The following is a 13,822-nucleotide window of genomic DNA, read 5'->3' as shown; positions in this document are numbered from 1 at the left end:
TTATGCGTTGCTATATCACATTAAACATTGAAAAATCTAGGCATTTCTTACAGATTTAACTGAAAATCTTATTTTCCTTTCGGCTGTTACCTTCAGGGGTCGCCACAGCGAATCATGCCTCCATCTCACCTTCATGCTGCCCTCATTGGATAAAAGTCACTACTCCCCCCACAGTTAGAAGGTGAAATTGGAAATTGCAAGTGTGGTTGCCATTGACTACTCTAGCGCAACTTTATTTCTTTCTAGATAAACTTTTAGCCAATGAGGAAGCAGCATTCTCGGGGACATAACCGTTACAGAGTAACCCCATTCAACGGCAACCACACTTGCAATTTCCAATTGCATCTTTCTTATCTAGTTGGAGGTCAGTCTGGAGTCACGTGGAACTCCATATTTGGGCAAAGCTGACATCATATTTGAGGTGCTCTCACTTATATCCTCAATTATATGTGAGTATATTATACTGTAAGTGAGAGAGGGGTGGATCTCACAACCTCTGTTTGTAGCTAATGGAGTGGGCAGATGAGAAGAGAAAGCCATTAGAACCATGGCAGCAGCCACAATGTTGAGGTCGCTCGGCAGATTAGGACGTCCTTCAAAAAGACTCCTATTAAACAGCTCTGTGGTGAGTGCTGTGCCACAGAACAGGCAGAAACAATGGCAGCCAGACGTGGAGTGGATGGAGCAGTACTCCGGGGCAGTGATGTACCCCACGGCCCTCAACCAGAAGTGGGTCCCGCCTCCGTGGAACGACAAAGATCCTCCCGCGGAGAAGGAGGTCTCCAACCTGACCATCAACTTCGGTCCCCAGCACCCCGCCGCCCACGGCGTGCTGCGTCTGGTGCTGGAGCTCAGCGGCGAGTCCGTCAAGAAGTGTGACCCTCACATCGGCCTGCTCCACCGCGGCACCGAGAAGCTCATCGAGTACAAGACCTACCTGCAGGCGCTGCCCTACTTCGACCGCCTGGACTACGTGTCCATGATGTGCAACGAGCAGGCCTACTCTCTGGCCGTGGAGAAGCTGCTCAACATCCAGGCCCCGCCGCGAGCCCAGTGGATCCGCGTGCTGTACGCCGAGCTGACTCGCATCCTGAACCACATCATGGCCGTCACCACGCACGCCCTGGACATCGGCGCCATGACCCCTTTCTTCTGGCTGTTCGAGGAGAGAGAGAAGCTGATGGAGTTCTACGAGCGGGTGTCCGGCGCCAGGATGCACGCCGCCTACGTCAGGCCCGGCGGCGTCCACCAGGACCTGCCCCTGGGCCTGATGGACGACATCTACGAGTGGAGCAAGAACTTCTCCATCCGCCTCGACGAGGTGGAGGAGATGCTGACCAACAACCGCATCTGGAAGAACCGCACGGTCGGCATCGGGGTCGTCACCGCCGAGGAGGCCCTGAACTACGGCTTCAGCGGCGTGATGCTGAGGGGCTCGGGCATCAAGTGGGACCTGCGGAAGTCCCAGCCCTACGACAAGTACGACGAGGTGGACTTCGACGTCCCCATCGGGAGCAGAGGCGACTGCTATGACAGGTATCTCTGTCGGGTGGAGGAGATGAGGCAGTGCCTGCGCATCGTGCTCCAGGCCCTCAACCGCATGCCGGAGGGCGAGGTCAAGGTGGACGATGCCAAGGTGGCCCCGCCCAAGAGGTCTGAGATGAAGGCGTCCATGGAGGCTCTGATCCACCACTTCAAGCTCTACACAGAGGGCTACCAGGTGCCTCCAGGGTCCACATACACAGCAGTGGAGGCACCGAAGGGCGAGTTTGGCGTCTATCTGGTGTCGGACGGCTCCAGCAGGCCGTACCGCTGCAAGATCAAAGCGCCCGGATTTGCCCATTTGGCGAGTCTGGATAAGATGGCCAAGGGACACATGCTTGCTGACGTGGTGGCCATCATTGGCACACAGGATATTGTGTTTGGAGAAGTTGACCGTTAGCGCTGCTGCTTATCCGCCCCTTTCTCCTTAAAAGTCCATATTTGGGTTGCCACGGTTACCCGATTAATATGACCAGATACTTGGAGGCCAGTCTGAAGTTGTGTGACACTCCATATTTGGGCAAAATGTATGTCATATTTGATTCCGTGAGCTTCAAGGAGCTCAGCTTAAAGGCGACTTCGCATAGCATAAGTTTACCATTTCAAGCAATTAGAGCAGGGTTTTTTAATGTTTTTTTGCTTAGGGCATTTTGACCTTTCTCTTCACGTCCAATGTGTTCTCTCCATTTGGAAACAAAGTAGGGAAGGCCTTCGCTTTGAGGTTAAGGACCAGTGTTTGGTATCCTTACTTTTTATAGTAACTCCTTAGGTTACTCTGTTACTGCCTTTAAAAACTAATCTGTTACGTTACTCTGTTAACCAAGTAACTTGTTAGTTTACTTTTCTGTTAGCGACAATTAAAACCCACCTGCGAGGACGCTTGGTAAACATAAAACAGCCTACCGGAGTGTTGTGTATCTATGCTGGACTTCACCATGGCGATTTACACTGACGTTGATCTTCCTTTCACCTGTAAATCCAAAAATAGTGTGAATACTTCCACAGCCTTACTAAAAGGCAACCTAACAAGACACGAGCACAGATAGGTTCTCCTATATATGGCCATGCAACCCGGTGTTTCACCAAAAGTGGCAAACTATATAAAACTGTAGACTGACTACGCAACCAGCACAGACTGCAACACATCTCTGGTCGGTCACCTTTTTTTAACAGTCAGTGGCGATTGGGACCTGTGCATGTCTCTTTTGACAGAGAGGATGAGGAGCGCACGTTGATCCACTGCCCTCGTTATGTCCAGAGCTTCAGCAGAATCCGCTACATCCATCTTCTTGGCCTCATCACAACTGACCATATTTTCGTCTGTGGTTGTGGTTGTGTTCAACAACGGGCATGTTTTCAACCTGGCCTTCCAGGTCTTTATCTCTGATTGTGATATCTTTAGTTTCCTCAGGACAGGTAGTACATCCGCTACATAATTTCCCATTCAAAATAGCTTTGCACAGTTTTAAATATCTTGGTATTCAAATTATAGATAGCTTTGAGGACTTATTTGAATCTAACTTTGGTACCGTACTAACTCATTTCTAGGAGGATTTTGAGCTGTGGCCTTTATTGCCACTGTCTCTCGCTGCACACATTAACTGTGTTAAGATGAATTCTCTCCCAAAATTCTCCTATCTTGTTCAATGTCTGCCCTTTTTTCTCCACCTTTATTTCTTTGGCAAAATTGATCGTTTAATCTTAGAATTTAGGTTCCCAGGATTAGTAAAGCCCTTTTGCAACGACTCAGGTCTGAGGGAGGATTAGCCTTACCTAACTTTAGGTTTTACTACTGGGCTGCTAATTTTACAACACTGGTTGATGTCAGAGAATTCTCCTTCATGTCCTCTGTGGATTAAAATAGTCTTCCTCAGTTAGGCCTGCTTCTTTGGCTGCTCTTGTTCATACCCCCATATGGTTTTCTCTTTCCCCTTACTCTAAGAACATTATTGTTAAATCCACACTAAACATTTGGAATCAATTCAGACGCCACTTTTGTCTACAAGCTCAGTCTTTCCCGGCCCCAATTGCAGCTAACCCCTTATTCCATCCCTCCTTAATTAGGGCCCGAGCACACACAGTGTGTGAGGACCCTATTGTAATTGCAAAGATTATTATTCTGCCGAATGAATCGCGTTTTTGAGGCGGCAAACGTACTCAAAAAGTTGCGCAACTTTGCACACACATCACAAGTGGCGAAAATTTGCGTATTTAAAAAAAAATCAAAAGGGGGCGTGGCCTAATGGTGCAACAGCGCCCCCTACAAAATTTCAACGGCGCAGCCCCACTTTACGGTTTCACCTACACATACGGAAATCGGTACACACCTGTATCATGTCCGGACATACAAAAAAGTCTCTTGGCGCCACGTCTGAAACCAAACAGGAAGTCAGCCGTACTTTAACGAACTCCTCCTAGAGGGTTAATCGGATCAACTTCGAATTCGCTCAGCATACACAAGACACCTTAACAATGAAAAGTTGTGCAAATCGTGAGTTTTCGTAAAACGGTGTGACCGTGGCGAAGCATCAAACCTCCTTCGCCAAACAGGAAGTGCCCCTCGCCAAACAGGAAGTACCTCCATATCTCATGAACTGTTTGTCGTACAGACGCGTGGGTTGTGCCATAATATGACTTAATTAAGAGTCCTTAACCTTAATTGGTGTTTCCTTCGCCAAACAGGAAGTGCCTCTATATCTCATGAACCGTTTGTCGTACCATATGACTTGATTAAGAGTCCTTATCCTTAATTGGTGCTTCCTTCGCCAAACAGGAAGTGCCCTTCGCCAAACAGGAAGTGCCTCTATATCTCATGAACCATTGGTAACCCTTTACTTTCCGGTACAGTAATTACACGGTAGTTACCACGTAATTACCTAACCACCTAACCACCTAACCGTATTACAATGTATTTTACATAGTAATTACCTGGTGTTACCTGGTAATTCCCAGATACATTCCTGAGAACTACCAGGTAATTACTAGGTAATTTAAAGCATGTACCTGGTAATTCCATAGTAACTACCTGGTAATACACTTAGCAATTACTTAATTTATTACCCGGTAGTTCCCTGGTATTTTCTTAGATCCTACAAGGTAATTATTAGGTAATTATAAGTATTTTATTATGTATTTAGCATGTAATTATACTGTAACTACCTGGTAATACACTTAGCAATTACTAGATTTATTACCCGGTAGTTACCTGGTATTTTCTTGTATACTACAAGGTAATTATTAGGTAATTATAAGTATTTTATGATGTATTTAGCATGTAATTATAGTGTAACTACCTGGTAATACACTTAGCAATTACTAGGTTTATTACCCGGTAGTTACCTGGTATTTTCTTGTATACTACAAGGTAATTATTAGGTAATTATAAGTATTTTATTATGTATTTAGCATGTAATTATAGTGTAACTACCTGGTAATACACATAGTAATTACAAGGTATATTGCCTGGTATTTACCAGGTATTTTCTTTGATACTACCAGGAATTTATGAGTAGTTGCTTATGCAATTACTATATAATTACATGGTAACTACAATGTAATATACCTATTAATGTCTAGGTAATTCCTATGTATTTTCTTAGAAATTACTAGGTAATTACCGTTTAATTTCATGTTAACTATCATGTTATTTACCTGGTCCTTACCTTGATAGGTAACCCATTATAATCTGTGCATATACAAAGGTACTTACCTGGTATTTACAGGGAAATTACCCAGTAGTTACTGTTGGTTTGTACTGTAAAGTAAAGCGTGATCAATTCCATGACCTTACCTGGTAATTACTCAGTATTAACCCAATAACTACAAAAAGTATTTACAGGGAAATTACCCAGTAGTTACTGTTGGTTTGTACTGTAAAGTAAAGCGTGATCAATTCCATGACCTTACCTGGTAATTACTAAGTGTTTACCCTGTAACCAGAATAATTATGTGCCTTTCATTTAGCCAGTGTAAGTGCAACTACTGAAAAATAAGTACTTTTTGTTGGGACCAAATGCAATCATGGCCATGGGTGGATAAAATAACCAGGGAGTGGTGAATACTCAAAACACAGATTTTAAATGGCTCAAATGACCAGTGTCGTTCATTTGCGTTCAGTGCATGCTTCTCCGGTGTCCCTGAGTCTGCTTCTCCCCTGGACAGCACACTGCATCTGAAATCCAGTTCCCACCCCAAGCACCAGCAAGCAACCCCACCATAACCAAGGCATGATACAACACAAATATAAATTCATTACATTAACACCTCCTCAAACACCACCAACCTTGACATAACACGCAAAAAACAGGTGAGCTGGCAAAGAGATCTTTTATTGCCAACTTTTGAAATCCCAACAGGAAATATTCTAAATGCTTTTCAATAAACAAAAAAAAAAACATTTGCATGTTCGTAAAGTGCAATACTGTAAAAATACAGTCAAAATTTAACAACATTCACCACAACAACAAAAAGTTAGACATTCCTGTCATGCCATTCACATCTGTTAACACACATCTGTTAACACACTTAAACGTAACACACTTGACGTAAGCGACATATCCATGGGAATTCACATGAAGTGTCTTCTGCAGACCGGTCTGGCCCCAAGCACTGGGTGGGAGTTTTACAGAAACCAAAAAGTGGAAGAGCAAGGATGTGTCAGTCATGACAAAACCCCGGAATAAAGACAGCGCTTCTTCCACCTTTTGGTTTCTGAAAAAAACACCCACCTAGCACTGGCACCCACACGGCCAGACCGGTCTGCAGAAGACACTTCATGTAAATACCTAGGTGGCAGTGCAAGAACATTTTTCCCTACGTGCAAGAACTTTTTTTTTTCTCTACAAAACCTGCAGTGCACATGAACATAAAAAAACTATTTACAAGAACACATATCAATAAAATTAAACAGTCCTGAATAGCGTTGTCCAAAATATATACTTCCTACTTTGGCTTATTCCTATTAATTAGAAAGGCCTATTTGTGCTGCATTTGTAGAATGTGAAATTAAGGCAGGCCTTTATAAAGTCCACTGCCATTCTACCTCAAGAGGTTCTGTATTTTTCTTTAAAATAAAATAAAATAAAAATAAAAATCCACTTAAGAAATCCAGTACAAGCCAAATATATAATCATCATTTAAAGTGACAGATGCACCCTGAATTCCCCTCATTTTGGCTTTGGCAATTTGTAGGTTATTGGGAGCAGGTCTGTGGCCTCCCTCATCTCCTCTATCTTTGCCTGAAGGGGCTGATTCCCATCCAGAAAGCCCTTGCATAGTAGGGCAAACTCTGCCAAACTCTGTTTTTTGCCAATAGCGGGCAGCTCACCGAACTTGCCCCCTTGCCCTGCGATTAACACATCAGCAATTACCGCAGTCCCTGCGATGGTGCCGCGGTCGACATTGAGCAGCTCACATGTGGTAGAGACGCTACGGTTCTTTTTGTACATCTTCACACATTTCTTGTAGCGGTGGACGACATCTTGTGGGTTCAGAGCTACAAGACAAAGAATATACACATATAATCCTGAGTATACATGATCAATACCATTTCCTCCTCCCTCAAGGTTAGTCAATACATGCATATTAAATAAGGGCAGCCTTAAAGATGGAGAGCCATATTTCCCCCTATAAAACATACTAGGAAGATTCCCCCCCTCCCCAAAAATTATGTATTTCTCACCCAACAGTTCATTGGTATGTGTGGTTGTCATGGTAGGTGGTGACCCAGCTGAGGTTAACCACACCCACATGTGTTGGGTGAATGGTAATTGGGGGAGAGGTTGAAGTAGTGATGTAATAAGTGTGTGTTTTTGGACCGTAACGTTTGACCCCCCTGGTTGCAGCCTCCAGCTAAAACCCCAAATACATAATGGCTCATAACAACCGCACTAGGGGCTCTAATGAAGTACTGTCAAACTCCTAGACACAAAAGAAAAACAAAACAAAAAAAGTACAAAACTAAAGCACCACCTTTAACTATGGTAAATGTAGCAGTTATGAGATTGTGAGTGAGGCAGAAGGTAGTGTCTTAGCATTATTCCTGACAGAAAGACACGTGACCATGCTATACAGAATTGATGATGAAATGTGACTACGTGTCACAATAGGCTATAAAAGGGGTGCATTTTCAACATTTTGGGGCCACTTTAAAAAAGTGCATTTTAGAGAAGTGCATTATGATGCTAAAGTATTGTGTAAGCCATTGTTTCTCAACCTTAACAAGGTATATTCTGTGATTGTATTTTATTCAAATAGAAATATAATAATGGTACATTTTCCATTCATTTTCCTCGCTAGAATGTGTGCTGACCATATAAAAACTTCCACCATTGCAAGTGTGTCAAGGCCAGTCCTCGACCAAACAGGGTAGAGTATGTCTGTATTTATGTTATGTTTAGTTAGGATGGTCAAAATATAAGTCTTTAGAACCACAGTCACTCTGAATTAAGAACGTCTGCCAAATGCCTAGATTGTAAACTACTGAACTCTTAAAATGTCAGTCTCGTAGTAAATCAATACCAGTAAGACTCCCTAAATCAGGAGATAAGCGACCGTCAGGTCGCAGTGTGATTTTAGGGCAAAATGTGTAGGTGTAGTGCCCAAAAATGTGTTTAAAGAAATCATTGTGAAGGGGGCGCTACATGGGACAGATCCATTTTGATGTGTAGACATGTAGTATCATACATATCCTGAAGCTGGAGACGTAGGCTTAACGATATTCAGTGATTGGGTCTAATGATCAAAACGAGAACAGAAAAAAGAAATCCACGCTGTAAGGCCAGTAAGGGACAAGATGAGCCCCGACCACATATTACCAGTAATAATAATAATGAATTGCATTTTTATAGCGCTTTTCCAAGTGCTCAAAGCGCTTTACAATGGTTCATTCATTCATACATTGGGAAGTAAGACTCCCTAATCGGGAGATAAGCGACCGTAGGTGGCTTATCTCCACAAATAGGGCAATACATCTTCAACTCTGACAGCACACAAATTGAACCAAATGGTCCCGTTAGGATTCATTTGGACAGGGTCAGTTACAGACTTGTATGGGTCATTTTAGAACGCCCAAAAGAAAACCCTAAGTCCCTGGAATTCAATTTGAGATCCACTGACGTAAGCTACCTTTCTTTCCAAATGAAGTGCTCTTGCCCCTGGACCTCTTTGTCCTGCGGTCGTCCGAAGAGTAATCTTCTGATGATGAATGTTTCCTCTTTCTCTTCTTACCCTTCCTTTTTTCAAAGAGGTCGTCATCGGAGTCCGAAGAGGCTCCAATGTCCGAATCTTCTGGCCTCTTTTTGCGTGCCCCTTAAAGTTAACAAATGTGGAAATTAATTAAACTAAATTACAAGTTCTTTATTACTACAGTACAAAAGAAAACTAAAATCAAACCTCGGTTCGAAGTGGAGCGGTGAATCTGAGCAGCTATACCCTGTGTGTGTTGCTAAATGCCTAAACTGTAAACTGTAAACTGTGCCTGTGAGTGAGTGGTGAGTGTGCCTGGCCTGCACAAAACAGCGCCCCTCCTTTAACTAGTGTGTTGTGTGTGGCCACTCAAGGTATTGCCAGGCTACAGACACGGCCAGCCAGCCAGCCACCCAGCCACCCAGCCACCCACGGACATACCCACGGACATACCTGTCTATTGGGAGCGCTTTCACCGCTCCAAAAAAATAGACATGAAACCGAAGCACCACTAAACCGATAAGATGGGGGAGTACTTAAAAAAATCACCCTACCAATGAAATAGTGTGTCCCTACCAATGAAATAGTGTGTCTGATTGTCTCCGGGACTACACGATAGAGCAGTGGTTCTCAACACAAACCAACAAAGTATAGAGGGTAACGGCACATTTCTAATGTGACAATTTAAGGACTAAATGTATTAAAGGACTCAATTTAAGGACCCTAAAAGGCCAAATTTAAACATTAAAACATTAAAGACTGATATTGTGTTTTCACAATAGAACCGTTGTTATACAAAATGTAATGCCTCAACTCTAGGGCTCGCCAGCGTGGGGGGTCCCCGAGTTTACATGTTGGAGGCCTTAAAAGGTTGAGAACCACTGAGACCGCATGTTGGTATTGGTAGGAACCATCTAGTTACCAGTACCTTTTGATGTCGTGGGGAGACTCGGGGGAGCCGCAGTGACCGGAGCCTTCTCCTTCAGGTGGTCTCGCTCCTGTTTGAGGAGCCTGGCCTCCTCCTTGAGGAGCCTTATTTCCTCCTTCAGGAGCTTGTTTTCTCCTTTAAGTTGGAATAAATCCAACTTAAATTTCGCCATGGTTCCGCTCATTTGAACCTCTTCAACTGAAAAAGATGCAAAGATTTATTCAATACTTTTTTTTAATCATGTTTATTTAACCATGTTTAATCTCTAATTTGTGGTCCCTTTCAGTTAGACTAAGCATTGCAAGGAAGCCTTGTCGAGGCCATACATAAGGCAGTTGCCAATCTCTTTTTCCCCCTTAGCGTGATGCAGCATGACGTAAAAGTACACCCCCTTGACATGATGCCAATAGGTTTGCAGGTGCACTGAATACCAATGTTGTAAACTAACATTAAATATGTTTCGGGGGGTTTAGCTTGTCTTTAACAATAGGGCCCCTGACAACCTGGCAAAACCACTGCACTGCATTACTACTAAGACACCTCAGGGTCACATGGGTGACACCAATTCTTGGCCATCTGGCCAGTGATGTATATGGGACCAGTTACTCATACTGTATTAATGATAGTCAGCAATGTCATGTCCATATATGGGCATAAAACGCATGTTAATTAGTAAAGCCAAGCAGTGGCCTTGGCGAGTTAGGGCCTGGGTTTGATGCCTGGGGATCTCCATATATGGGCATAAGAAGGTAGCCTATAACAGAGCATCATCTGGGAATGCCCATACTATTATGGGCATTTTACTTATTTTATCCTATATATCCATATACAACATAATTATATAGCAGGGGTCTTCAACAGGGGGTCCGTGATCCCTAGGGGGTCCGCGGCGGTACAGCAGGGGGTCCGCGAAATTGTTGCTTGATTTATTTTTCAAAAAATATATTTTTGCCATTTTCCACATTTATGTTAAAAATAAATCATGATTCTATCAATTTTGAATAGCTTGAATATGTGATTACTATGTAATTGACAGATTGTTGATATTGACATTGGTTCTCAGTTAATTTGTACAGTACGTTTAGAAATGGTAGTGGTATGGCCACCCTGCTCGCTTCTACGCATTTCAAATGAAATACGTCGTAGCCCCGACCCCCCCAACCTACGACGTGGTAGGGGGTCCCTGTTCCATCTCCCCATCAGTTTGGGGGTCCCCAGCCTGAAAACGTTGAAGACCCCTGCTACTTGAATGAAAGACTAAAGGACTGACAAGCCATGACATCTTTCATGGTATACTGTGACCTTCGGTCACCAAACATTTTTGAATAATGAAAACCGTACCTTCTGTATCAGACTGGATCTCCTCCATAGGGTCCTCCACTGGCACTGCCACTGCCACTGGCACGTTGGTCCTGTTTTCCGTCCTGTTTTCCTTCCTCTTCCTTCGTGTAGGTTGTGGCATGATTCTATAGGGGGAAAAAGATAGATATCAGATGTGATTCTGTTGAAACATGGCCATGTTGGGAGCCAATTATATGGTTTATCAGTCACTTAAAAAAAAACAAGTCTTGGATCCCTAGGGGTGTTGTCAAAGTTACAACAGTAGTGGGACCACCAAATCTCAGACTTTGTGTTTACATTAACTGCTTGAACTAGCATCCCTATACTGAGGGGAGAATTAGCCAAAAATAACAGGTCTGCAAGCTCAAGTTTTCTTCAGAAAAGGGGGTTGGGGGGGGGGGGGGGGGCTATGAACAGGTTGTGGAGGTCCCTGGTTCATTTCTCTCAACTAAGGGGTCCTTGGCCTGAAAATGTTGAAGAGCCCTGTACTTAAATATTAGCTCCGTCGTGACGACCAGTGTATGGAATGGGTCCTATTTCTCAATAAAGCAAATTTAATTGCATAATATAGGACCTATAAAAACAAACGTTTATCATTGCCAAAGCAAGTGTTAAATACCGGTACAATAAAAACAGTTGAAATGGGGAACATAGCCTATATACATTGGGAGGCGGTACAGCATTGTGCAAACAGGCAGTAGCGTTGTTAGCTTTAGCCCTTTTAACGTTAGCAACTATGTCGTGCTAAGTTCTGCTAACCACCGCCAGCTAACATTAACTGTAAATGTTACATTTGAGGCTCGGGTAGCATTGTCACTTACCAAGCCACGGTGACTTTCTTCCGCGGTGGACGTTCAGATATATTTGATGAAGATGTGCTTTGTGCTCACACACACGCAGCTGAAGATGTGCTCAGTGCTCACAGTCACACACCACACGCAGGCTAACGCAGCTGTTTCCAACTTGTAAACTGTTCAGTGTTCAATCCTTGCCGCTTATCCCCCTTGCGTCATTACGTTGGTGAAGTTGCACACGTCATTCCGCTCTGGAGACATTCAAGAGCCCATGGTGAAAATCCGACATTCCACAATCCATACTTCATGAACTGCTTGTAACTCAAGAATTTCAAATCAGTTCCCAACATTCAACATTTAATGCAGTGCTCCAGCAAACCTGATATTATTCCAATTCAGTTCATGCTTACTATAGTCACTTTTCTCACTGGTCACGGCTGATGTGTAATGTGTGATGTGCATTTCTTCTCTCCGAGTGTTGTGAACGCAACATCACCCGCGAAATCAGCGCACCAACTAAACTACAGGACCGGTAAACTATTTGACTGTGCAGTGGAGTGGCAGTGCCAGTGTGCACTTAAAGACATATTCCGAACACAGTGATAAATGATAACATGACTTTAACAAGAAGACTACTTCAAAAGACAGCACAAGGAGGTAAAAAGTTGATAATATGGCTTCAGGAGGAGAGGCTATTGGCAAGCAAAAAAAGATGCCCTGTTTGCTACAAAAGAATGGAGTTCAAAAGAACCGACACGACAAAGGATGGATATCGGTGGTAAGTGATGAAGCATTTTCATTGCATCACAGTCAGAGCCACGGATGTTACAATAGTGGACGGCTGAGCTGAAATATCTGTATCTGAAGTATTGTTCAATAAAAAGCATTTTAATCCTATCAGTGGCCATTTCTAAACATAATATATACTGGATCAGTGTGCAATACACATCCCAACCCATAGGGTCTCTTATGTGAAAACAAATGGAGAAAACCCGGAGAAAATGGCCGTGATCAGAATCACTTTTTTAATTTAACTATACTATACAGAAAATACGGGTAATTCAGGACCGTACGATATTGTAACATTTGTGGCCCGGGGATAAGCACTTTATATTTGAAATATGAACGTTTATGTAGATAAGGGGCAAATGTTGATAGAGTGTGTAAATCTGGTTCAAGCGCACCCATGACTGTCATGATTTGACAGTCACGTTTCAGGCCAGGGTTAAGGCAACATCCTTTCTGTATCCACAGTCACAGATAACATTAAACATCTGATTGGAAATGCTTTTGTTTGGTTATTTAACATTGAAGTCGTTTGCAAGTGGCTTTGGGTTTTCCTCATAAAAAGGAGCAGGAGCATATTGACAATCTGATGTATGTCACTATGTCTAATCATTCTAAGCTGTTACTATTTCAAACACAGTGCTATAAAGTAAAGTACTTTTAATTAACTAATGTAATTAAGTACAGCTTAGAGGCCTTTGTACTTTAGGGTTAGGGTTAGTGCCACGATGCAACACATTGTGAGCTTGTAGATCTGCTATGTTCAAAATATGTAATACATTTAAAACTTGAAATGGGACATTATACTGTCTATATAATGTGTGCTATTACTTTTTTTAACTTTAACTTTAACTAAGTACTTTTTGATATCAATACTTTTGTACTTACTCAAGTATATTTGGAATTCAAAACTTTTATGTGTAACAGTATTTCTACATTGCAGTATTTTTACTTGAGTACGAAATGTGAGTACTTTTTCCACCACTGCATATATGTTATGTTACAGGATCTGCAGAAATTCAACCCACAGGGGCAGGGCTGTCACAAGGTCCATCAGAGCCGGTTCAATATTCAGCGGGTCGCACATCCCATTAGCATCGTGGATGCAAATTATGCACAGGTTGGATGTTCTCTCTCCCTCTCTTCTACTATGGAGGGTATGCGACTGCTTAAAGTGAATGGCAATCAAGTGGCAAAATGAGGGGCAAATTGAGTTTAACATGGTTTAATGCAATCAGATAGGACT

At 42.9% G+C, this 13,822-nt stretch overlaps 1 protein-coding gene across 1 annotated transcript; it reads left to right on the top strand.

Moving 5' to 3' along the window:
* Positions 1–547: 547 nt before the first annotated feature.
* Positions 548–1,942, top strand: LOC308289986 (NADH dehydrogenase [ubiquinone] iron-sulfur protein 2, mitochondrial-like; the record flags this gene model as incomplete). Its single annotated transcript, XM_080731765.1, has 1 exon — positions 548–1,942. One exon carries the CDS (start codon positions 548–550, stop codon positions 1,940–1,942), a length of 1,395 nt encoding a protein of 464 aa, XP_080587891.1.
* Positions 1,943–13,822: the final 11,880 nt, after the last annotated feature.

Source organism: Nannobrachium achirus (genome assembly GCF_963921795.1).
Source record: "Nannobrachium achirus genome assembly, chromosome: 1".
Classification (NCBI taxonomy): domain Eukaryota; kingdom Metazoa; phylum Chordata; class Actinopteri; order Myctophiformes; family Myctophidae; genus Nannobrachium; species Nannobrachium achirus.
This window is presented reverse-complemented; position numbering and strand designations above follow the sequence as displayed.